Source organism: Gymnoscopelus braueri, assembly GCF_963280865.1.
Source record: "Gymnoscopelus braueri genome assembly, chromosome: 14".
Lineage (NCBI taxonomy): Eukaryota > Metazoa > Chordata > Actinopteri > Myctophiformes > Myctophidae > Gymnoscopelus > Gymnoscopelus braueri.
In genome coordinates this window covers 15,543,772-15,570,185 of record NC_137619.1, presented here as the reverse complement: position 1 = coordinate 15,570,185, position 26,414 = coordinate 15,543,772, and the positions used below count along the sequence as shown (strand labels likewise).

General features: G+C 42.4%; 1 protein-coding gene across 4 annotated transcripts in view; it reads left to right on the top strand.

Annotated features, from left to right (window-relative positions):
* The first annotated feature begins 919 nt into the window (after positions 1–919).
* Positions 920–26,414, top strand: part of cul9 (cullin 9) — a 60,357-nt gene continuing 34,862 nt past the window's right edge. For 3 of the 4 annotated variants that reach the window (XM_080449052.1, XM_080449050.1, XM_080449053.1), the window contains exons 1-14: positions 920–1,130; positions 5,875–6,377; positions 7,395–7,650; positions 15,168–15,322; positions 15,773–16,049; positions 16,484–16,890; positions 18,166–18,307; positions 19,221–19,414; positions 20,460–20,640; positions 21,233–21,457; positions 21,869–22,097; positions 22,855–23,056; positions 23,745–23,935; positions 24,831–25,027. In XM_080449052.1, coding sequence (XP_080305178.1) covers positions 5,880–6,377; positions 7,395–7,650; positions 15,168–15,322; positions 15,773–16,049; positions 16,484–16,890; positions 18,166–18,307; positions 19,221–19,414; positions 20,460–20,640; positions 21,233–21,457; positions 21,869–22,097; positions 22,855–23,056; positions 23,745–23,935; positions 24,831–25,027 — 3,154 coding nt within the window. In that variant the 5' untranslated portion in view covers positions 920–1,130; positions 5,875–5,879. The remainder of the gene's footprint in view (positions 1,131–5,874; positions 6,378–7,394; positions 7,651–15,167; positions 15,323–15,772; positions 16,050–16,483; positions 16,891–18,165; positions 18,308–19,220; positions 19,415–20,459; positions 20,641–21,232; positions 21,458–21,868; positions 22,098–22,854; positions 23,057–23,744; positions 23,936–24,830; positions 25,028–26,414) is intronic. The other variant, XM_080449051.1, reaches the window with a different exon arrangement.

Sequence of the window (26,414 nt, the reverse complement as noted above, 5' to 3'; positions counted from 1 at the left end):
TAATATCCAGCTGTAATTGTATTTATCATGTAATTATTTCCACAAATGTGTTCAAATATGCAAATTATCTACACATTATCTACACAATACCAACATTTCCTCAGCAGAAATGGATTCTACTGGTAAAATCACGTTAGGCCAACTGTTTATAAGATAATTGCTTTCCAAAAAGTATTGTCTAGAAGTCATATAAATGATTCACATACATCACATTTTCCTATAGGGGTAGGTAGTGATAACTGCCACTAAGCTGCAAGATTAGAAGGGTTATCATACCAAAATATAAACTAGAGACATGTAGGAAGACAAAAATACAAAAACTTTACGGTACCAATTTGTGAAAATATCAGTGTTGGCCCCTGGACTAATAGGGGACATTAGTTGACCTGGGCAACAAGAAGACCTGGTCAACAAGAACAAATCTTAACTAGACACCATAAGGGTCCTAAAAAACATGGGGCAAAAAAAGAATACACCATAAGTATTTAGTACAAAGAGAAATATAGATGTGATCTGAACATCTTCAGCTAGTTTTTTTTGCTGTTTATGGCCTGAAATAGAGTCAAGATGTGCTTGAATCTTACTAATAATAACCACTTTAATGAATTCCTTGGGTAAAAATTATATAGAAAAATGTGTTCATTTGTCTCTGTAGGTTAATTTGTTTACTTCAAGAGTTATGGTGTTATCTCCATTTTATTTGTTTGGGTTGGGGATAGGTGTAAGAAAGGGTTAAAAAATAAACCCCATGGGCCATTAGTTGACCAGGCAACAAGAAGAATTCTTAACTAGACACCACTAGAATAGGGTCCTAAAAAACAGGTTGCAAAAACGTGTTCTTCTGGACAGACGTTTCCGTCCTTGCCCGTAGGGGGTCACCAGAGGGTGTGTCACCGCACAAAACCACACGGCAAGCAAACTGAGGAAGAAGACGAATCAAGCGGCACTGTGCTGTCAGATAGATTCACGCTGCATTCTTTCCATCCACAACAGTTTATTAACTAGAGAACCCTCAACACAAAGCTCCAGGCTGGGAAACGACACACTACCGGCGAGGAAAAGGAAACTCCAACGGCTGGAGGAGAACTCAGAGCAGGAGGACAAGAGGAGGAGGGTCGGTGAAACACCAGGTAAAAAGGCTTTGGTTTGTTGGGCCGCTTCCTCCACTCTGCTGCTAGCGTGCGTTAGACTGATGTCGGTGACCCGTCAAAATGTGTGACTCCAGGGGGCGCTGTGTTGCTAATGCTTACATCAGACGAGGATTTGAGTTTTTTTTTTGTTACCACTTTTTCAAACTGCCGTATTTTGTTTTGGGATCAAATCAAATCCCCAAAATAGTGAAAAATAACAGATTTTCCTCTATGTGGGCTTGCTATTTTCACACAAAAAAATCGCAACCAATAGGGCGTGACAAGTGGTTATTTACAATGACAGTACATATAATTGAGGGAATGGCAGGTCACCTACTGAAAAACCTACTGGTTTGTAGACGGTAAGGTCACATCCCGGCCGGGCGGTGGTGGTTTATAACGTCTGTTTTGGTTTCTATTTGCATCCTTAGAAGAATTGCAAAACAGCGACCCCTAGAGTCACAAATGTCAATAAGTCCACATATTCCACCGTAACACCTGTTACGGCTGTGCTTTTCCTGCCCGTGCAAAGTGTGAGGCTAGCAGGCCCGCCAGTGACCACATCACAACAACTCACCGAAACAACAACCACAAGTACAAACAAAACGCTTTCTGCTTAACAAAACTGTTTTTATTCGCCCAACCATTTCGTTTGCAGAGAATAGAAACAGCTACCGTTTAGCTGCGGCTGTTAGCAACGAGCTGTCACGTTTCTTCATTTGGGGGAATTTTGACAGTTTACAGTTAATTACTAATTGGCTAGCTGGCAGTTAAACTGTCATAACAAACAATAGTTATGCCAAAATGAAGCTGCTTAGGTTTATCCACTACTGGAGCAACTTTATCCTTGTGCTTTATTGTTGTAGTGTAGGCTTAATTTAAGCCCGTGAGTTGGGACAAGAATGACGTTTTTTTCCCCTGTTGAAAATACGTCATTTTGTCGTCGAAAATAGCATTTTGTTTCTCCCTTCCTGTATCTAAACATCATCAAAAGTGTATTATAATATCCACAATAAACATTCAAATATCCATGTTTGTCTTGTTGCCAGTAAAAAGTCTGATTCAGTGAATCAGACGTTTTACTGGCAACAAGGCTGTTTATTTGGGACTTATTAATACACTATGATGATGTTTAGCTACAGGAAGGGGCCAACAAAATGCTCTCACAAAACGTATACACATTTCCCCAATGTCCAGTCATTGTCCACAGTTATGTGTCCATTATTACAAGTTGAATGTGTAAAGGTTTAGGTGATGTAATATCAGGCAACACACACACATAATGATCACATGCTGCTACATTCTGCTTGTCATGGACACGAGGAAATGTGTGTTTGTTGTACACGTTACAGTATAAACTTTCGTTTTCACTACCACTAGGCAATCACTGACTGTCCTCCTGACTGGAGGTGGACTTTATGACTTGATGTACTGGAAGTCAAGATAAGTGGCCAGCCCAGTACAGCTGTTTTAAACTGGCCAATGAGGCTGTTGTGAGGGTCATGAAAAAAAATCAAGTCTGCACACTGCAGTGCTTTGATTGATTGAATACTTTTAACAGTTTGCAAATAGTACAGTGGTACGACTATACAAAGACGCTAAAAGGATAACACAAAAAGCCCTAAGGGCTTGTTTCCATTGTGGTCCTATCAATACATCAAGACATTTGAAGACATCAACACTAGTAGTACAGTAAACAGCTTAACATTTCTGGTGTTAAGCATAGAAGACGTTTCTAGTATGACTTTGCTAGTACTTTGCTAGTATGACTGTTTATTCCAAGTTCAGTTCAATGTTTAGAACAGGGGTCTAGAATGTTTTTCAGGCCAAGGACCCATTAGCTGAGAGAGAGAGAGAGAGAGATAAAGCAGGGACCCCACTACATATTGTATACAATTGTGTTCCAGATAAAACTTTTTCATAGATAACTTCGTAGACTTGTTTGACAGCACTGTCAAATGTGTTGTGTTGGATTATTTTCAGACCGTTAACCACTTAAACCCTCAATACTTGGAAAACTTGTACTTCTTGGTCTGCTCTTTTTTTCCCCCTACACCAAACATCTTTGCTGAAAATAGCCGATCTACAAGCTCGTTGTGATCTCGTAGATCTGCTATTTTTTTAAGGAAAAAGTTCCTGTCACACAAAGATTGTGTGACAGGAATCTTTAAGGGCCCCCTAGGGGTCCCGGACCCCCTGTTGAAGACAGATTGAACTGAACTTGCAGTAAACAGTGTGAGCATAGCAGTGTGCAAATTTTTATTTTATTTATGTTGCTCTCTTGTTTGTCCTGCACCAAGTTGACACTACAGTGGATGTGTTGTGTGTGCACTACTTTTCTCATATAATAAAAAAACGACGCTACGCTATATATAGCCTTGTGTCAAGGAATTCTGGATCAATAAGGAAGTTGAGGCAATAACGGGAGTCAGAGATACTATATTTCTGAGATCGTAGTTTATTACACGAGCTCACTGGAGAAGTACGGTACATGAAATACTCAGGTTGGTCCGTTGTCTGGTAGTTCTCTGGAGAAAGCAGGGGATCAGAACATATTAATTACACACGTTGATGAGAGGGGTGCTTGTGCCATTGTCATAGAGCCATTGTTTTGTACACAAAAGAACAAATACAGTACCAGGCCTAAACGCTTTAGCATCTTAATTCTATAATATTATATCGTCTGTCGGGTGGAAACCTCATCTGTCCAAAACGGTTACTTTTCAGGATTATAATTCAAAAACAGCAAAAGTAGCAGATCTATAAGCTCAAAAAGCGTCGTTTCGAGCTTGTAGATCTGCTACTTTTGATGCGTTTATGTGACGCTGTAGTATGATCAAGTAGGGCGTTAATTTATGAGAAAACACAAAGAGTTAAAATATGGAGATAAGAGGTTTCTGCCCGACAGCAATGATATTAAGATAGTCAGAACATCATAAGGCCAAGAGTGAACAACATCCTCATGTTAATATTATTAGTCACAAGACAAGTCATACATACACAGGATGACACAACAGTTAATGCCTTACCTAACAGTGAGTATCGGTGGGGAATTTAATAAGAAATGATTCCACATCTGATTGAAGTTTTCTCTGACAATCTATGGCCAGACATAGATGGAATTGTTTTAGTAGTGAACACACATCTTCATTTATTTATTTGCTAATCCTCACAAATATTTACCACTGTCCTATGCTATGAAACTGAATTGTGTGCTTTTTGTGACTTCTGAGAGCGTTGTTAATGGCACTTAAATTTCATTATTGGGCAATGACAGTACTATGCGTTTTGAGTGGTATGTTCTTTCTTGATTTAAATTTATACTCCATCACACAATGGTGTCACTTGCCTATAGGAACTGATTCACAACGCAAGTGTGTTGCAGTGCGTTGTTGGCTTGTAGATCAGTTATTTTAAGTCCTTCGACCGAGTACAAATTAATGGCTGTTCAGTCCACTCCAAACCTAGAATTATCCCTATGAAGATGACTCTAATGATAACAATGGGAGCATCCATATTGATGAACGGCAGGTTCTGTAAACATATTGAGTGATGTGTTGAACGTGATGCCCTGTAAATTTGAATGGATTTTGATTGACTGTCAGTGTTTATATCATTCGTCAAATCGCTCAGGAAGTGTCAGATCCCAGCTATATCGTTCACCACTGTCTTCATTATGTTCTGCCATCCAGTAGGTAGAGATAGAACGGTTTATATACAGGGGTACTCAACTACAAATCTTGAAGGTCCACAAATAATTTTTTGAATAAGGCAAAGGTCCGTTTATTTAAGTCGGTCAATCGAGCCAAGCTTATCAAATCGGATCCTCTCCCAACCAACCAACTTAATAAAACTGGGGTGCAGAGCAGCGGCGCAAATCTGGGTTGAGGCTAGAAGGGGTCCCCCACGCGCAAAGCACGCGTGCCAAAATGTTGAGTTTTTCCCCCCTTCATTTTCCTCTAATCTAGCTAATTTGACACTGTGTTATGTTAATTCTTCATTATTTATGACTTACGTTGCATAAGTGGGTTCAGGTTCTATTAAATAAGTATTTTTAATTATTTTACTAAATTACTTGGGGGGGCGTCCAATCTGAAGCTGAAGCTAGCTTTATTATAATTTGCCCAGGGTCCACAGAGAGTTGTCCCGTGGTCCGGTCATGGGCCGCGGTCCGCCTGTTGAGTAAACCCCTGGTTTATAATGGTCTTTATAGTTATTGTTGGTGTGGACGGCCCTTTAGGCTTTTACCACATGAACCCTAGCGTCTCTATTCTGGGGCCGAACGAACACTAGCCGATCTACAAGATTGGCTATTTTCTGCAAAGAGATTTGGTGTTGAGGGAAAACGGGAGCAGACCTAGTATAGAGCCCTGGGGGACTCCGATCAACTAAGTATATAGGGCGGCAGTTCTCAAAGTGGGGTCTGGGGACCCCCAGGGGTCCTTGAGGGGGTCCGAAAGGGTAAAATTATTTAATGTCAAAATGCGTCGCTTTGCGCCGTGTTTCGAGCTTGTAGATCTGCTACTTTTGATGCTTTCGTGTGACGCTGTAGTATGATCAAGTAGGGCGTTAATTTACGCCCGACAGCGACGATGTATACTATAGCTACAATTTAAAATGACACGGATGCTTTCCCGGAGTGAATGGGTTAAGCATCTGAGGTGATCGTATTGTTTTTATTAATAATTCTCCTATCGTCTGCGCTCTCTCTCCCCCCCCCCCCCCCCCCCCCCCCTCCCTGCAGCCGGCATGGCGGGTGAGCGCCGCAACGGGAACCTGCTGGTGCAGCTGGGCCCGCGGCTGCAGGCCTACCCAGAGGAGCTGCTGCGACAGAGGAGGACCCACGACGGACACACCGAGTACCTGGTCCGCTGGACCCTGCTCACCCTGGACGAAGAGCCCGCCAGCATTTCCGGCTCCGGGGGGGTGGGCGGCGTGGGCTCCTGCGACAGCGGCGGGGTGGTGGGGGGTGTGGGCGGAGGGGTGGGAGGGAGCTCGGGGGGCGTGGGGGGCAGCGGCGGGGGCGGGGGGTCGGGCAGCTCGTCGACGGCCGGGGAGAGCAAGGCGGAGAGCATCCTGATGTGGATGTCCACAGAGGACGTGTACGCCAACTGCCCCACCCTGCTGGGGAAGAAGAGGAAGGTGGAGGGAGGAGCCAGGAGGGAGAGGGAGGAGGAGGAGGACGAGGAGGCGGAGGGAGGTCGGAGGTCGGGCGCGGAGTTCCCGACGAACGTCACCTTCGACGAGGTGGGACTGCCCTGTCACATACACTTATCTGATATTAGCTGTACGTGGATTTTTTATTTTTTTTGTGAACCATACACACAGTGTGTGTGGCTGACGATGCACAATTAACTTTTTTTTTAATGAGTGAAAAGTACATCCATAGATTTTATGGCAGTTGTCAAAAGCTTACAATCCAGTTTTATGTCCATTGTCTTCCGTCTTATGTCCAGGGTCTAAATGTCTCAATGGAAGAGTAGGGAGACCACCTCCAACCACTGCACATGTACTAGTCATATTGTATTAACATACTATTCCATACAGATTTGTTTAAATAACATTTTAGTTAAATAAACCCCGGATTGTAGCTTTAAACCCTCACCACTCATAGGTGGGAGCTCATCATTATCATCATCCGTTTTTACGTCTGGGGACTCCCTATCCAGGACAGGCTTGAGACGCGCCCCCTCGTTGATAATATGTTGATGCCATTTAGAAAAAAAAATTGCATTATTTACTTTGCTGCTGACATTGAATACTTTAGTCAGCAATGTAAACAGCACATGGTACAGTAAGACATTAAAGCTAAAAGGATAGGATAACACAAAAAAGTCCTGGGGACTTGTTCCCATTGTGGTCCTATGTATTCAATTAATCAACATAGCATACAAAATTAACACAATAATACATGTCATCAACAAATACAAACACTATGTACAAAAGAGATGGGGAAAAGTATGTTTACCTCCCCTTGTCTCCTGATAGATTTTTCAGTCCAATTTTGAAAGAAACCAGTGGTACACATCCTTTAATGGATGGTGTCAGGGCAGTAGAATGAGAATTTTCCCATGTTATGTATCGTTGTTATCGGGCAGAAACCTACATATGTAAATATCTCCATATTTTACCCTTTGTGTTTTTTCGTAAATTAAAGGCCTACAGTATCACACAAAAGCATCAAAAGACAGTTTTAGACATAAGAGGTTTCCACCCGACCGAGACGATATACTGTATGTACTTTTTACTCCTCTGATCACCCAGGGTGAGCTGTCGGACATGAAAGGGGACGTGAAAAGCCTAGTGCTGCGCGCCCGCAAGCAGATGAGCAAGAAGAACGACTTCTCCATCCACCACACCATCCACGTGCTGAGTGCCTACGCCGCCATCGGCTCGCTGGTGGGCGAGTTCAAGGAGACGGGAGCGTTGGACCTGCTGATGGAGCTGCTCTGTAACAAGGAGAGACAGACTAGACGCAGCGCGGGCAAGATGCTGCGGGCACTGGCGTCGCATGACGCAGGTATGACATCATCACACCCACCAGTTGGTTACGTTATTACATCACACAAACACCGGCATGACTTCATGTGAAAACGTGCAAGTATCAAAGGAAACTTAGCTGTGGTGTACGCACATCGACTAGTAACTCCTATGACCTGAAGAATTTCCACAGCTTCTAAATTGATTAGTCTGATTAACCTTGTATTATACTTCGTTGGACAGTAGGCTAAAATGATGGCGTACAAAAATAGTGGAAAATCTTTTTTCTAGTAACTGCTTAATTGTAATTGAGGCAAAGGTTTAAAATAATCGTGATATTGATTTGAAGTCATATCGCCCAGACCTGCGTCACATGATACGTTTTACATGTTGACATCCCATGACTCCTTGTTGCAGTTTTCAAGAATTAAAAAGATATTTCAAACATTTTTCAAGAGATGTTTTTAAAACATCTTACGAAATTCCACTAAGAAATTCCAACACGATGCATTGTGAGCTTGTAGATTTGCTATTTTCACTAGTTTGTGTCCCAGGTAGACATCAAATTTCTCTTTTTTGGGGTCTCGAGCTTAAAAGTTTGGGAACCCCTGCTGTAGATGGCAGGATCTCAACCAAAAGTTCTAAACCATTCCTTGTAACGTACAACAGCTATAAAACGAGTGAAATGCAAATGTTCCCAAACAATTCCAACTCAGGAAGTATAAACAGGAAGTGTACTGTAATAAGTGTCTTCTCTCAGAGCTGGAGAGAGGACACAGTGACTCACTGTCAGCGTTGCCAGATTTTGTAAAAGAAACAAGCAACCAGGTCTAGCAAAAGAAGCTCAAAAGAAGCAACTAGGCTACATGAGCACTTTAAACCTATATACTGTATACATCGGCTATTTGAAAATAGCAGACGTGTGTGCTTGTAGATCTGCTATTTTCAAAAAATCTTGAAATAAAATGTGGCTCCATGGCACAAAACATTTTCAGATGGGGGGGTTGGTTGAAAATATTTGAGAACCACGTGGTTTAAAGATTATATATTTCTTTTTTAAGCAAGCCCAAAGAAGCAACTAAACGTTACAAAGAAGCACAAAAAAAACGCAACCCGCAACTACCAATATTTAGAAGCGACTTTACAGAGAAACAAGCCCAAAGTAGCTTACAATAAGTGGACATGGCAACACTGCTCACTGGGTTCATGTGTAAACTCGTATCAATGTAAGATAAGAGTTATTTCCCTACGGCCCGCAGAGATATGAGCGTCTGAGACCGTTTGCTGCTCTGTCCATGTAATCCAGGCTTTTAACCACGTAAGGGAAAAGCTTTCGGATGCTCAAGTGGTTAACGTCTTCCGGCCTCCCTATTGGCACACACAAGCGCACAACCTATCAACCTGTGCACTTTTAGTTGAGGTTATTTTTGATATACAACATATGATGAATTATATACTGTATATATAGGGCTTAAGTTGTTAACATCTCTTTGAACACAGAGGGGGGTGAGACTGTGAGATTAATGTACTTCTATTTGTTTCAATGCTGTATTCCTACACATAACTCTCTCAAGATAAACGTGGAGGTTTTAAGTGGAGGAAAAACACAACTATGGAGTATGAAACACTAATGTCGTCTCCACACATACTGTGCACAGTGATGTCCTGATGGCCAGAGTTTCTTGCTGCAGAGCTTAACCTTGTGTGGGATGGTTACTCTGTGTAGAAGGGGGTTGTTGCAGTGCACTGGGGGCTAGAATGGGTTTGTAGCATTCATGGTGCAGTGCACCCTTCCTCCTCAACCTGCTTCTTCTATCTGTGAGACGCTGCTGCATGACTCGCCTAATGGACACGACACACTGCTGCTTAGTTTTCTACTTGACCAACTTTCGTTTTTGACTGGGATACCCAGTCCGACAATCACACGTCCTGAGATTGATGGCAACGCAGGCAGATTCCCGCGACCTTTTGATGATTGGCAATTGACAGCCAATGGATCTGCCGTCAGGGTTTCAGCCCCGCAGGCTATGGGATCTCTCTAGCTCACACACGCATGCACGTGCACACGCAAACGCACACCGGCACAGAGACCACATAGCTCTCATGTCTAAGCTAGTCCCTGATTAGACAGATAGACTGGAGTTATAACAACGCTGTGGTAACATAACAATAACTTCATGCTAAAAGGAGAGTTTCTGTCTCTTGCGTGAGTGGATGGATGATGATTCATGATTTATTTAATCCTTATAAATAAATGTATGTGGTGCAGACAGTGCATTAAGCCAGCAGAAGATGTTGGACCTATAAGTGCATCAGTTTGACATAAAGCAACATCTCCCTTTATCTTAACATTCTGGAATGAAAACATATCTAACATATCTCACATAATTCCCACAGCGTTCTTCGCTCTACTCTTTCTAGTTTAAAAATAAACTTCTTATCTGTGGCATCTATTCTGGTTCTACCGCTTCCCTCCCTCCATGTCAGTTTAAAGCTTGTTTGAAGGTGTGTGTGTGTGTGTGTGTGTGTGTGTGTGTGTGTGTGTGTACACACATGGATTAAAGTCGAGTCGCCACGACTGATAGCAGTCATTTGGTTTCCATACAAGTCAGCATGTCTTCTTTGAAAGCATGTCACGCACCGAAAATAGCAGATCGGATAATTTTGCCTATTCGTTATTTTAAGATTAAAGAGTATTTGAAATGGTCAAACTAGCAATAGAATACATGTTCAGAAGCATCTTCCATGAACATGAATGGTCTCAGAAATTTCATAAAAGTCAAAGCCTCAATCTAGTGTGATTTCTTCAACTCGTTGGCTGTATGTAGAACAGCAGCAAAATGGGTTTAGATTTAGAATGATAATGCCTAAACATCATTACATTTTCAGTCATGAGGTTTTATTTTGCTTTATTCCATGTGTACAGTATGCTGTATATATTTGGTGTATACTTCCTTCATCCAGTCATGCAGAGGAATGTAACAGTGACCTGATTAGACATATCGTCGTAATCTTGAATATATATATATATATATACATTTTTAACTAAAATCTTTGCTTCTAGGGGTCCCTGGAACAAAATATTTTAAGATGGGAGGGGTCTGCGGACAAATGCATATTATTTTGGGTGGTCGTTGACATGAAAAAGTTTGAGAACCACTGATATTATAGCAACATAAGTTTAAAGAAAAACAACTGTTAGGATTTAGAGAAGGGTGGGGGATGCTAAGTTCAATGGCGTTGATGTACTGCTTGAAATGCATACTTGATTCCATGTGGAAAATCAATAAAAATTCAATAATAAAAAAAAACTTTTTAGTTTTAGTTAAAAATGTTTGCTTTAAAAAACATATATATTCAAAGATTTGCACAGAAGTTCCCCCAAAAATAGCAGATCTACAAGCTCATAGTGCAGCACTCGATGCCGCGCTATGAGCTTGTATATCTGCTATTTTTGAATAGCCAAAGACATCTTAAAATGACACATATGCGTTCCCAGTCTTAATGGATTAACCAAATTAATGGAAAAATTACTTTGGTAACTAACAAGCTACTTTAGTCGGGGAGTAATAAGTAACATAATACTACTTTTGAAAAGGGCAACGAGGCCAACACTGGCTGTTAGCTAATTTTGGGCGACACTGTCATGCGAGGAATGGCATTAATTAACGGGGAAAAGAAACAAAGTTGAAATATGGAGATACAAGGTTTCTGCCTGACAGCAACTACATATTTGTTGTGTGTTGTTTAGACACGGAGAGCAGTACTTCATTCACCCAGGCCATACAGAGGAATGTAATAGTGGCGTGGTGGTTAACCCATTCAATCCGCGAACGTATCTATCATTTTAGATTTCTTTGGCTATTCAAAAATAGCAGATATACAAGCTCATAGTGCAGCACTCGATGCCGCGCTATGAGCTTGTATATCTGCTATTTTTGGGGGAACTTTTTTGCAAATCTTTGAATATATGTTTTTTTAAAGGGATTGTAGGCGATTCAGAGATAAACAAAGCAAAAAACTCCTGCAGTTCTTTTCCCCGACCACCAGGGGGTGTCGCAGGGAGGACTTCCATAGAGTTAAGTAGGCTTCTAAACGGGCCATGCCGAATATGGGTTGCTTTACTCGGATACAATTCAAGGAACTGCTCACCCCTGCCGGTTCTCAGAATTTTTATTTTTAAATAGGCTCTTTCATGACAAATTGACCACATATATGAAGTTAAACAGCTAAATTCTATCCAAACGCTATCTGAAAAGTAAATTATGTGCCTCCAAAACGAAGTTTGAGAGCGTTTTCAAACCGAAAGTAAAAAGTTCACACGGGGCACGGACGCGCACGGATGCGCACATGTGTGCGTGAATTTACGTACCGGATACCCGGATGTGTAACCTAAATAGTAGGGAAAATACGGATTTCAGAAAGAGGAGTGTTTTTCAATGCAGGAAAACACCCCAGCATCATTATATAGTGGCTGATAGAGGGGAAAAAATGCTAAATATATATATAGAGGTATTTTTCAAATTTAGGCTTAATGTTGCCTACTATACCTTTAAAGCAAACATTTTTAACTAAAATCTTTGCTTCTGGCCTGGGATTCTACAATTGTCTACTAAAGTTTTTTTTTTTTTTTTATTGCATTTTTATTGATCAATAAAACTCAACTCTTTGCTCAAATGTTAGCTTTAAAAAAAATTGAAGAAAACTAATTTTCACGATAAAAATAAAAATAGCAGATCTACAAGTTCATAGCACGGCACTATGAGCTTGTATATCTGCTATTTTTTGAATGGCCCAAAGAAATAAAAATAAATGACACAGATGCGTTCCCGGTCCTAATGGATTAAACACGTTCGTAACAACCAGGGTTGGATCATGTTAGTCAGGTGTGTGTGTTTCCACCACTGATAACGATAGCAGAGCTTACTGCTTGTTTTGACATAAGCATTCTCACAACCTGCTTCCAGGTAGCTGAATGCTGGAATGCAGCCAACAGAAGAGGGCTGATTAAATGTCCCATTGTTGAACTATTGCACTTTAGTGTGACCACAATCAAATTCGAATGTAATTGCACGTCATAACGTCTCTTGTCGGGTGGAAAACGTATATCTCCAAAACTGTTACTTTTCATGATTCAAATTCAAAAATACCAAAAAACAGCACGTAGACTAGCTCAAAATGTGTCACTAAGCGCCGCGTTTCGAGTTTGCAGATCTGCTACTTTAAATGCTTTTTGTGTGACGCAGAAATAGAGCAGGCAGACTGGGTAGTATTGCCCTTGTCTATTCAGTTTTTTTTTCTCCACTGAAATTGAAGTTGATCTGCTGTTGTTTTGATAGAAGGAGAGTGGTGTGTTTGTTTGGTATGATTGTTTTGACTTTCACAACAAACAGGAAGTGTGTTTGTTGAAGATCTGAGTGCTGTAGAACAGTGATTCCCAAACGTTTGAGCTCCAGACATAGTGAAAATGGCAGATCTACAGGCTCATAATGCATCACCTAGCGGCGCATTGTGAGCTTGTAGATCTGCTACTTTTGGAAATTTGGGAAAATATGGAATATTTTTCTTCTATTCTTTTGCTAATTTCTGAAATTTCTTTGGAAAACGTTCCAATTTCTTTAAACATTTTTCTAAATCTTTTAAAATAAGAATTAAAATATATATGGCAAACTTAAAACAAGGGATGTTTACCATAAAAATGGTTGTATGACTTGGGATCCTGACCCATTGTTTGGGAAACACTGCTGTACAATGTTTGGGTGGATGATGTCATGGAGATGACGAGGCATGCCAGGAAACACATGCAGATCATTGACTTTGTTTGATGAAAAATTTGACGGGTACATCAATGGTGTGTTCTACCGTGTTACACTATATACGTAGTATGACGTGCAGAAAAGTTTGAAAGAAAGCGTAGTCCTCTGCTAACCATTTCATCCATTGACCGCGTGCGAGGGTAACCACGACCACGCGCATGTTGAGCATATCCTATGCCCTCCGAAAAACCTAGAACACACCACAGGAACAGTGTTGATTTCTTCAACCAAACTACTGAAAACACCACATGACGAGAATCTCGTCGTTGGTGGTGTGCACCTTGGTCCTCCCTGTGGTCCTCCCAGTGGTGGCTCAGCAGTAGTGACAACACACTAATCAATTGGCATTACGACTAAATTGGGGAGAAAAAGGGGTAAAAATTAGGTTGAAATGTTCATGTTTTCCGTAGGTCATTTCAGTCCCTGGCCGCAGCGGATTGAAATGGCAACAAACCTTAGGTACAGACAGAGCTAGTTTTTTGGGACCTTCAACAGAATCAAGGCTTAAAGTTTACGTCATCAAAAACATCTGACCTCTGTAGACCCAACAGGGGTAATGATTGTGTTCTTGTCTGGGCTACGTCTGTCTGTGTGTGAGAGGACTCATCTTTTCCCTTTTGCTGAGAAGACACGTCACCATCCTCGTTGTTTTCCCTTTGGGTTACCTAGCAGCAGCCATGTGATTGTGTGAGGGAGGAAGCATCTGTATGAATGGATGACATAAGACGACATGTGTATGCTTGTTACACACATTTAAGCCATTAAGACCGGGAAAGCTTATGTGCTGTGACTGTGCTGTGACTGTGCCGTGAGCTTGAAGATTGACCGTTTAATCAGACCAATCGATTTAGTTGATTTGTTGATATAAGAAAGATAAATAAATATATATATATATCGTCTATGTTGGGTGGAAACCTGTCCAAAACTGTTACTTTTCAGGATTCAAATTCAAAAATAGCAAAAGTAGCAGAAACGTGTCGCTCCGCACCGTGTTTCGATCTTTTAGATCTGCTACTTTTGATACTTTTGTGTGACGTTGTAGTATGATCAAGCAGGGCATTAATTTAGAATAACACATAGTTAGAGATATGAGGTTTCGATCCGACAGCAACAATATATATAATTTAAAAAAAAACGTGCTTCTCGATTATTCGGTTACAAGTAGGTTAGGTTATTTTATTTTTCCTAAATATCAGTTTTGATATATTTTGGGTTAATTGCCCAGCCCTAGGACGTTACAAAAGCATCAAGTATGAACAGTAACATCTCTGTTGGGGTTAAAGACAGGAGGACAATTGTTATTGAGGCTCATGGCCCTCCTGGCTCAGAGTGGGTTTTTGGGGGTGACTACACATGATAGTAAGCATGATACCATCTGCGTCATCATGACTACGCACAATAGTAAAAGGCAATGAGTCTGTTACCCTATTTCAGTGGTTCTCAAACTGTGGGTCGGGACCCCCAGGGAGTCCCCACATTATTTTGGGGGGTCCCCCAGATGATTTGCTTAATTTGCAAAATGTTCTCACTCAACAGTCAACAAACCAACATGTCCGCACATTTCTTAAGTGACAATTTAAGGCCTTTTAAAACATTAAAGCCTCCCGTTCGCTCCGTATCGCGCCGAGCAAGCTGAAAAACGCTCGCTCCTTTCTCGATCTTACTGATTTTCCACATTTACTGTAACATTAACAGCAGATAGAATTGGACCTCCTGAACATTCTCTCCTTCTCTCTCCCAGGGAGTCGAGCCTACGTGCTTCTGTCTCTGAGCCAGCAGGACGGCATAGAGCAGCACATGGACTTTGACAACCGCTACACTCTGCTGGAGCTGTTTGCTGAAACCACATCCTCAGAGGAGCATGGGATTTCCTTTGAAGGCATCCACCTCCCACAGGTAAACACCACTGCAAGCAACATCCATTCATTTCACTGGAAAAACACTAACATCCATTCATCTGACTGGATAAACACTGTAACATCCATTCATTTGACTGGAAAAACACTGTAACATTCATTCATTTGACTGGATAATAAATGTAACATCCATTCATTTAACTGGATAAACACTGTAACATCCATTCATTTGACTGGATAAACACTGTAACATCCATTCATTTAACTAGAAAAACTGCACCATCCAGTTATTTAAAGCACATTGACACTTTGGTAGAGGTTTGGGGTTGTTTAGTTACCTTGCCATGATGTACTGCAACTCCTAATATTAGCGAGATATCTCCAATAATTGAAGATCCGGACCCGTGGATCCAGTCCAGGTCTGATGATTCCAGTATTAGGACATCTCTAAGTAAAACTGATGTCATGTAAATGTGTTCTACTGTCTCAGATTCCAGGGAAGCTGTTGTTTTCCCTGGTAAAGCGTTACCTGTGCGTGACGTCGCTGATGGACAAGCTCTCCAGCTCTGAGCGACAGGACAAAGGCCCCTCCCCTTCCTCCCTCCCCTCCTCCTCCTCTTCCACGTCGCCTCCCTCCTCGGAGCAGCTGCGTCTCCAGAGGGAGTTTGACTTCACCATGGCCATGGCCAACCTCATCTCAGAGCTGGTGCGGGTCATGGGCTGGGACCGCAACCGCTTGTTTGCCCACCCCTCTGCCAGCCCTGCAGGTAGGTGCTGCCTGCAGCCATCTTGCCACTTATCTTGCATGCTGTCTTTACCCCTTATGCCTAAACTTATTTGTAATTTTTTACTATCTTGTAAAACATTATAAAATAGTTCAAATAGCCGATTTACATCGACACGTTGTGAGCTTGTAGATCGGCTATTTGAACTAGTTTCTTAAAACAGTAAAAAATGCCTAAAAGGTTTAGGCATAAGGTGTAAAGGCAAGGTAGGGCCACTATTCTTATCGATTAACTGTTTTGATTAATCTGCGACGCGTTGTGAGCTTGTTGATCGGTTATTATCAGCAAAAGCTTTCCCCACAAAATAATGGGAAAACAGAAAATACACTAGTATAGAGCCCTGAGGGACTCCGGTCATTCAACCATATAGGGTTTAAGTGGTTAAGTAACTTGTCGCAACCCTCCCTGTCCTGCAGGCACAGGAGGGGGCGTGTTGTCATCAGAGGAGCGAGGGGAGGACCAGTGTCAGACGCATCCCGCCAGGTCGCGCTCCATCTTCCAGCTCCGCTTCTCCTCCGCCTCTCCCTCCATGTCGTCCATCAACGTGGGCGCGCCGCCCGTCGGCGCCTCCGGCTCCTCCTCCTCTGCCTCTGCCTCCGTTTCCGGCGCCGCCTCCCAGGCCAAGAAGAAGCCGGTGACCACAGCCGGCGGCAACGGGTTCAAGACCCGCACGGACTTTGCGAGCCGCTCGGCATACGTGGAGTACGTCCAGGACCACCTGAAGAGCGGCATGATGGTCCGCATGCTGGAAGACTACGAGGAGGTCAGCGCCGGAGACGTGGGCGACTTCAGATACAGTAACGATGGCTCGCCACCTGTACAGGTATTATTATTATTATTATTATATTAGTGGCACAGTAACGATGGCTCACCACCTGTACAGGTATTATTATGAATAATATATCGGTGGTACAGCAACAATGGCTCGCCGCCTGTACAGGTATATCTGTCATTTGTCATATGTGCATCCAGCATCAGCATCCATGTTGATGTCCTAGTATGCCCTGTCTCCTTCCCATCGTTATTTAAATCAGAGACCTTTAGTGACCAGTACACACGTGTCCAGGAACTGGTCAGTGTCACCCTTCAGGTGTCATCATGTTTCATCATTCTTAAAGCAGTTCAATCAGACAGTGATGAAGCAATCTCCTAGTAGGCCTGTCACGGTCATTACACAATTGCCTAATCGCAATTATTTGAGATATTCGCAAATATTTTTTGCATAATCGTCATGATCGTAATTATAACTATTATATTTTCTAAAATAGTTGAAATAGCAGATCTACAAGCAAATTTTTTTTTGTGATGCAGCACATTTTGAGCTTGTAGATCGGCCATTTCCATTATGAATGTTTTTTTCCAAGTATAAAGTTATAAAAGAATGTATGTTCTTTGTCATATCAGCCCTGTGCAACTTTCGTTTATGACGCCTAAAGGGCAGAACAGAAATTTAGTTATAAATTCATAATGTTCTAATGTTCATTGACAGAAACGCAATTAAATAGTTAATTGCCATTATTTGAGTGACAATTAATCGTCAAGTAAAATGTCATAACCGTCACAGCCGTCTCCTAGTCTGTAATCTTGCATATCACTGCATGTTATCGAAATTCCCTAACAATAGGACTTTTCATTTCTTTACAAAAAACATAAAAAGATGACATGTGGATGACATGAGGTTCATGCCCGACATCGACAACATTTTGAAGATGGATAGAAGTCACAGGAGGTAGATAGCTGATGAGATTGTAGCCCAGGCCAGCGGGGATACATCATGTGACTGTTTTTGTAGTTGAAAAAAGATTTTTAGAGTTGGAGTTAGACTTACAATTAGAAAAGGATTCAGTTTGGGGTTAATGATTAGGATGAGGTATTTATGGGTTAGTTTTAGGGGAGTTATGCCTGATTCATACTTGGTTGCGTGCACCGATTGCCGATCTACAATACATGTTGTGGGCTGCTATTTTTCAGCTTTAGGCTTATTTGTTAAAAATGGCAAATTCTATTTAAAAATGTCATTCATATAATCACTTTCTTAAAATGTTGATGTCCTCACAAGTTTAGCAATACAAACCTGTGTGTGTGTGTTTGGGTTTAGGTACACTGGAACTCTCTGTCCAGAACCTACTGGGTCCACTGGCACATGGTGGAGATCCTGGGAAACGGGAACGCTGCTCAGGCTGAGAAGGAGACCCAGGAGAAAGCCACCTCGCTGACGGAGACACTCAAACTCACGACTGGTAAGGCTTACTGTTAGAACACAACCCATGCTGTGCTCCTCACCTCGTTCCAAAGCCTTTTCTCATCTCACCAGGAGAAAAGCCTGGCAAAGAACTACAGCTCAAAGTGTCTATAGGAAGGGACTTCTGTTGTGTATATACGTACAGTACGTACTTCCCCTGAAAGCTGTCTTTTTCGACCAGTCACGACGCGGTTTTCACAACGGGGCATGTAAAAAGATCTGCACAGCATCAACGCAACTTCCTTGGGCGGTACTTCCTGTACTTCTGATAGACACTTGGAGTGGCAGTTCTTGCCCAGTGTACTGTAAAAAATATCAAGTTAAAAAAGAGTGCACTCACGTTATGCCCAGTCACTATACTGCACCCTAGATGTTCCACTTTACTACGGCTAAGAGGGGCCGGACAGCGGGCGGGACTTGACAAAGGGTCAATTACTGGCCTAATGCGACCTCTGAACCCATACTGTCCTTTGATTGAATACTTTATTAGTCATAATTATAAAAATTGTAAAGCACGTGGTATAGTCAGACATTCAGGCTAAAATGATAACACAAAAAAGTCCTGGGGACTTGTTTCCATTGTGGTCCTATGTATTCAATAGAATAACAATAACACAATAATACATATCAGCAAATAAAAAACGCTATACAGTATGTACAAAGGAGAAAAGGGAAACAATGTCGGCAGTGAATGTCTCCTCCAGCTCCTTTCTATGGGAAAATTGAGTTTACCTCCCCTTGTGGTCTCCTAATAGATGGATTTTCAGGCCTCACCTAGAACTACAGTACTTTCTACTACTACTGTGACAGGTTCTACTGTCTTCTGGTATGAGTCTACCCCACTGGTGATCACCTGGTTTCCTCTCTCTGTGTGTGTTGTATGTGCGTGTGATGTGTTTGTGCACACACAGTGAGCCAGACGTTTTTCTCCAAGCCTCCCGGCGGTCTGTACACTCTGCCCTACCTGTGTGAGGGAGGGCCCCAGGCAGAGGCCCCTAGCCTCAGCAGAGCAGAGTGGTGGGAGCTGCTGTTCTTCATCAAGAAGCTGGAGCCCAAGCAGCAGCAGGAGGTCACCAGCATCATACAGCAGAAGCTGCAGGATCAGGTAGGACCGCCTCCATACCGGAAACCATCTGTTTCATGCTGCCACACGTCGTGGGTAGGTTTGGGATCCTTTAGGACAGGGGTCTTCAAAGTTTTTCAGGCCAAGGACCCCTTAGCCGAGAGAGAGATGAAGCAGGGACCCCCACTACTGTACATATTGGTCATGGATTCATGTTAAATGTGTGTTTTCAAATATTTAACGACTTAAATCCTCAATACTTTGTCAATTTGACCTTTGGCTCTGTACTTGGTCCGCTCTTTTTTTCCCTGTACACTAAACCTCTTAAAAAATAAAATAGGTACTCTCCAATCAAACGGAATGCAACAAAAAATATCTACAAGCTCACAACGCGTCTGCTTGTGGATATTTTCGGCTAATGTTCCCCCCGGAATAGGGATGCTAGAGTTCAAGTGGTTAATGTAAACATAAAAAAATAAAGTCCCTATCACACAGAGATTCCCCCCCCCCCCACCCACCCCCTGCAGTATCTCTGAGGACCGCCGAGGTGTCCCGGACCCCCTGTTAACTCACTGGCTGAACTATTTCTGGCCGCGTTTGCCCACTGCCAGAGATTTTTAATTGAAAAAAAAAAAGTACTCAGGAGCCGAGATACAGAATTTGTAAGTTTTAAGTTAACAAGGAAGTGGATAGGAGTCTAGATCTTCAAAAAATCATATCTCCTTGGTCTTAAGGTAAAAAAATTTTTTACAAAAATAAAATGTATATATATATATATATATATATATTATTTAATTAAAATCATGTTTTTTACGTTCTTGGCAGAATTGGTAATTGGATATAATTACGTTTTTTACGTTCTAGGCAGGGAATGAGTTAAAGACCCCTGCTTTAGGATTTTAACGATTCCGGTTCCTTAACGAAAAAATAGCCAAAAGAAATCTAAAATGACACGGATGCGTTCCCGGATTGAATGGGTTTAACCGTTCACTGTAACCCCTGAGAGTGTACATTTTGGTGTGATTGGCAGATTACAGCAATGAACACATTCATAATAATTCCCTCTCCTCTCTCTCCTCTCCTGCAGTACTCCTCTCTGGACGACAGCGGTCTGATCAGCGTGTGTGTTCCAGTGGAGTTGGCCAGGGTGCTGCTGCTCTACCTGAGGCAGCACCTCCCCTCCTCCTGCCTCCCTGACCTCCTGTGCTCCCACTGCTACGCCAAACACCGAGGAGACACCGCGGGCCTGGAGCTGCCCAACCCGACGGGTGAGATTCCACACACGCTGTGACACTTTTTCAGGCAGAAACCTTGTATCTCCACTTTTCACAGTTTTTTTTAGTTTTGTTCAAGATTTCAGGGGCAGCCCATTTAGACCTGGAACACCTATACGTTGTTATACCTTTCAATTCGGGAAGTCTGTGTCACTTAAGTTGTTGCTACATATATATAGCAATACACATTTTTTAATAAAACGTTTTTCCTTAAACTTAGGTCAGAATTTAGAAGGCGTGTTTAGAATTCGCCTCAGGTTTAAATGGGTTAAATAATAAAATACTTCTAATTTCAACTTTTTAGTTTTTTTTGGTAAATTAATGCCCTACTTTGTCACACTACAGTATCACACAAAATCAGCAAAAATAGCTGCCTACAAGCTCACGGCGTGTTGTGAGCTTGTAGATCGCCTATTTTTGAAAAGATGTACAGTGAAAGTGGTTAAGTGTGTCTCTTGGTTTCATAAACATGTTTCTAGATAATACTTTTTTATGTATCTTTTTTTTTTTTTTTTGGTAAATTAACGCCCTACTTGATCATACTACAGCGTCACACAAAATGTCTTAATTTGTGTGTGTCTCCCAGCAGAAGGCTCCTCTGGGACGGGAGGAGCACCAGGCACCTCCTTCTCTTCAACCAACACCTCGTCCTCCTCATCGGAGTCGTCATCCTCCTCAAACGTGGCGCCCAAGAAGGCCAACAAAGACGTCCTCCCAGGAGACTCTGGCTGTGGCAGTCCAGACGCAGAAGGTGAACTACCAGCCGAGGACGAGTCCACCTACCCCCAAGATATGGAGGAAAAGATGAAAGGTACCACTCTTTTTCTTTCTAGGGTTGGTTCCAGTTCCTTAACGATCCCCTCTTAACGGTCCGATTCCTTAACGGTTCCCTTTAACTATTCCTATAAGGGGGTTCCAAATGGACCCTTACAGGTCTGTAACTCTGAGAGAGTACAAACGGAACCAACCTTACTTTTCAACGATTTTGGTACATTTGTGACAGATTTCATATCCACCCGAATGATTAGGTTTATGTATGAAATACTGACATGTCTTCTCCTGTCCTCTGCTCTCTTCAACTCTCCTCTCCTCTCCCCTCCCCTCCCCTCCCCTCCCTTCCCTTCCCCTCCCCTCTCCTCTCCTCTCCTCTCCTCTCCTCTCCTCTCCTCTCCTCTCCTCTCCTCTCCTCTCCTCTTCTCTCCTCTTCTCTCCTCTCCTACAGTCTTCAGCCTAGTGAGGCTGCAGCCTGAGAGTAAGAGTAATAAGAAGACGTGCCTGGAGAAGATTGCGGAGGTGATGGACCTCCTGAAGAAGCACGACTCCGCCCTGCAGCACGACTCCTCCCTGCAGCTCGCGGCCGTGCGGTCCATGCTGATGCTCCTGGAGCAGGAGGGAGGAGGAGGAGGCCAGGAGAGGAGCACACTCCGGTCCGACTCCCCTCAGAGCATCCGGTAAGAGGAGGAGGACACAACACCGCACTAAAGCAGTCATTCTAAAACCGCTTTAATTTCAAGGACCCCCCAGTTTGATATCGTCGCTGTTGGGCAGAAACCTCTTATCTCCGTATTCTAACTTTTTGTGTTTTTTTGTTTGTTGTGTTTTTCCGTAAATGAATGCCGTACTTGATCATACTACAGTGTCACACAAAAACATGAAAAGTACCAGATCCACAAGCTCGTTTTGAGCTTGTCGATCTGCTACTTTTGCTATCTTTGAATTTGAATCCTGCAAAGTAACAGTTGTAAATCCTATTTAGCCACAACATGACAAATGAATCAAAGATAACGAAGATGGTGACGTTCTGTTGTAGTTCCCGAGGTGTCACTACTATACCCACTTGGCGTGACTATCACTTCAACCAGTTGACTGAGAGAGGAGGCCAGGGTGTGTGGTGGCCAGAGAGGTGTGTTGTGATACAGGAAGTAAAAACAAAGTCCTGTCCACCAAAGAAAGCTTGGCACAATCCATCCTACCACAACAACACAGTGCAGATAGAAACATGATGACGTCTGGCTACTCGCAGCTGGCCACACCATTGTTGTCAAAATCTAAAGGCACACCTGTATTCATAGCAAAAATAGCAGATATACAAGCTCACAACTCTCCTCTCTTCTTACCTTCCTCTCCTCTCCTCTCCTCTCCTCTCCTCTCCTCTCCTCTCCTCTCCTCTCCTCTCCTCTCCTCTCCTCCTGTCTGTCCCAATAACAGAGACAAGCTATTGAAGCTGTTGATGGAGCTGCTCAGCGGTCAGTGTCAAGAGGTCGTGACCTGCACCCTGCGGCTCACGTACCAGCTCATGGTCAAACACGAGTGGCGGGTGTCCTTCGCCACGGAGGGCGGAGTCAAAGCCATCTTGTCCTGCATGCAGGAGTTCTCCAGCGCAACACAGCTGCAACAGATAGCGCTGGCGGTGAGTCAAATCAAATGCAAACGTTATAGACGTTAACTTAACATAACTACAACACTAGAGGAAGCGACAACGATCTGGTACTCCCCACATTTAGCACAAAAATTCTCATTCTACTACTCGGCCACCGTAATGTGGAATGCCCTGACATCATCCATTAAAGCAGTGGTTCTCAAACCTTTTCATGTCAAGGACCCCCATAATTTAATTATTATTATTATTAATTAAATTAAATCTGAAAATAATTTGTGCCAGGGACCCCCAGAAGAGAAGATTTTGTTCAAAATCTTCCAACCATTTTCGAGATTTGTCAAAAAAATAGCAGATGTACAAGTTGTTGGCGTGTAGTGATGGCGTCAATAATATGCCTGATTTATACTTGGCTGTGTGCCGAAAATAGCTGATCTACAAGCTCACAACGCACCGCAGACTTGTAGATCGCTTGTAGACCGGCTATTTTTTGTAGCGCGACACCCACACCCAGCCAAGCATAAAATGACTTGTCTGTAGTTCTACTGGATCTCTTGTGCACTAGTCCCTCCCTAACATTTTCATCTGTTTTTTATTTGTTGACGAAATTGTCAGTATATTTAGTAATAGTTTTAGTCATCATAGCTTAGTTTTTATTTAGTTGACGAAATTAACAAGTGCCCCTACAATAAATGATCTTTGTCCCATATGGTCCAACCAGGCCCTGAAGGTGCTGACGGGTGCCAGTAAGTACGAGCTCCGTAACATGGGTTCCAGTACTCCTCTGACGGAGTCTGGGCAGCAGGTGATGCTGGAGATCTTTGCCAGCATCGGCTCTGCCACACCGCAGGGCTCGCCAGGCCTGCTGGGAGCCATCCCCGCTGCCATCCAACTCATGCAGAACACCAAAGGGTAATGATGGACTCTTTTTATTCTTTTAACTTGTACTCATGGATTCAAGTTCTCAGTCATTATGACTTGATTTCAGTCATTTGGATTCCAAAGAAGTCAGCATGACTTCCATGGAAACATGTTACGGAGCGAAAATAGGTATAATCTACAAGCTTACAACACGTTGCTCTGCTACGCGGCGTAAGCTTGTAGATGGCCTATTTTTGGTTATTAGTTATTTAAAGATTAAAGGGTGTTTGAAATGGTCAAACTAGCAATAAAATACATGTTCAATCAACCCTAATGATCTTGGATATATATTTAAAAAAATCAAACTGCTTTGCTGTATGGCTACCAAAACATTATAATTGTACATATTGTGCTAATTGTTTATGAAACATAAACACACATTGTGTGTGTGTGGGGGCTCCTTTCACGCTGATTCACAAATTTCAGATTAAAAAAGATTTTATTATGCTTTAATTTTAATCCATGAGTACTCCACTGTACATTCACTGTCATCCCAAAGAACTGGTTGATAAAAGTGGTGCAATTGCAGTCCAGAACAATTGCTATATCGTCATATATACTGTGGTATAATATTCTAAAAGATATTCTATATTGTTGCTGTCAGGCAGAAACCATTATTATAACCATTATTTAACTTTTTGTTTTCTTTCGTAAATTAACGCCCTGCTTGATCATACTACAGCGTCACATTGCGGATCTGCTACTTTTGCTAATTTTGAATTTGAATCCTGAAAAGTAACAGTTTTGTACATATGAGGTTTCCACCCCAACAGAGACTATATCCAACAGATCGATCGTGCTGCCAGCCAGCCAGCCAGACAGATCAATAATGGCGTGTGTGTGTGTGTGTGTGTGTGTGTGTGCGCGCGCGCGTGTGTGTGTGTAGGTGCACCTCGGGAGTGTGTAACGGCCTGTTGGTGCTCACCATGCTGATCTCCAACCACCAGAGCCTGGCGGAGCAGCTGACGGCCTGCGACGTCAAGTCCGTGTTGACACGGTGTCTGTCCGCCTCTCGCCCTGAGATGATGTTGGCCATCATTGCCCTCAAACACCTGTCTGTCGCTCACAAGCAGGAGAGGAAAGGTAGCGCTGCTGCTTTCTAACACCTTTTTTTGTTATGTAACTACTAACTCTATTAACCCATTCAATCCGGGAACGCATCTGTGTCATTTTAGAATTTTAGCTTTAACCATTATTTTATACTTTGGCTATTTATTTATTTTTTATATTGAACATTTGTGCAAATCTTTGAATACATATATTTTTGGAAAAAAAATTTTTTAACCCAAATATTTGCTTCTGGGGGTCCCTAGAAAAAAACATTTTGAGATGGGGGTCCACGGCCAAATACATATCATTTTGGGGGTCCTTGACATGAAAAGGTTTGAGAACCACTGATATACAGTAGCAACATTTTTTTCAAAAAACTGTTAGGATTTAGACGACATTTATATAATCGGCCAAATTGCCGTCTGTGATGCGTCGTGAGCTTGTAGATCTGCTATTTTCGATTTTGTTATTTTAAGATGAAACTGAAAGAGTAATAGAAGTGTTCAAACTAGCAATAGATTATATTAAAGAGTGTTTGAATTGGTCAAACTAGCTATAGAATGCACGTTCAGAAGCATCTTCTATAAAACCCTAATGGTCTCGGATATTTCATAAAAGCAAAGGTTAAAGGCCCAAGCTGCGATTTTTTTCAACTGGAATGTAGACCATAGGTTTAGAAAAATAACGCATCATAATTCTACATATTGTTATAATTGTTTAGGAAACACTCCGTTTCCCAAATCACAGATTGGGACTTGGCCCAACAAAGGTTTTCAGTCATGAGATTCTATTTTGCTTTACACCATGAGTAATAGTGTTTAGGTATGTAGTAGTAGAGTTGTCGCACAGAAGTAGTAGATGAGTCTTGCTTGGCCTACTGGCAGTGTGCGCAAAAACGTGTCTCTGATCGGTCCAATGGTTTCCGAGATTACCTGCATACATGCAAACAGACATGCATACACACGGACACGGGGCTAAAACATCATAAAGGCGGCAAAATTATTAAAACATTTTAACATTTTGATAATTAAAAATATTTTTTTCCCCCCACAAACATTTTGTTTTTGTGGGGGAAAGCAATACTTTTATTCCACAGGTTTTAAAAACTCTGTGAATATATATTTAGTTTTTGCGAACGCGGAAGGACCAAGTGGACCAAGTGGAGCTTACTATGTAACCCTGCTCGGGTTGTGTGTGTGTGTGTGTGTGTGTCGGTGTACAGCCGCGCTCTCATTGGCTCGCGCCCCCATGTGACTCGAAACTCCGTGCTGAAATGCCAGCAGCTGCACTGCCTGTCTGCAGCGCCAGAGTGCACTACTACAGTGTGGTTGAAATATAGCAGCCACAGTCAATCTGCGTTCGCGTGTCTTACTTGTAATAAAAAAGTGTGTGTGTGTGTGTGTGTGTGTGTGTGTGTGTG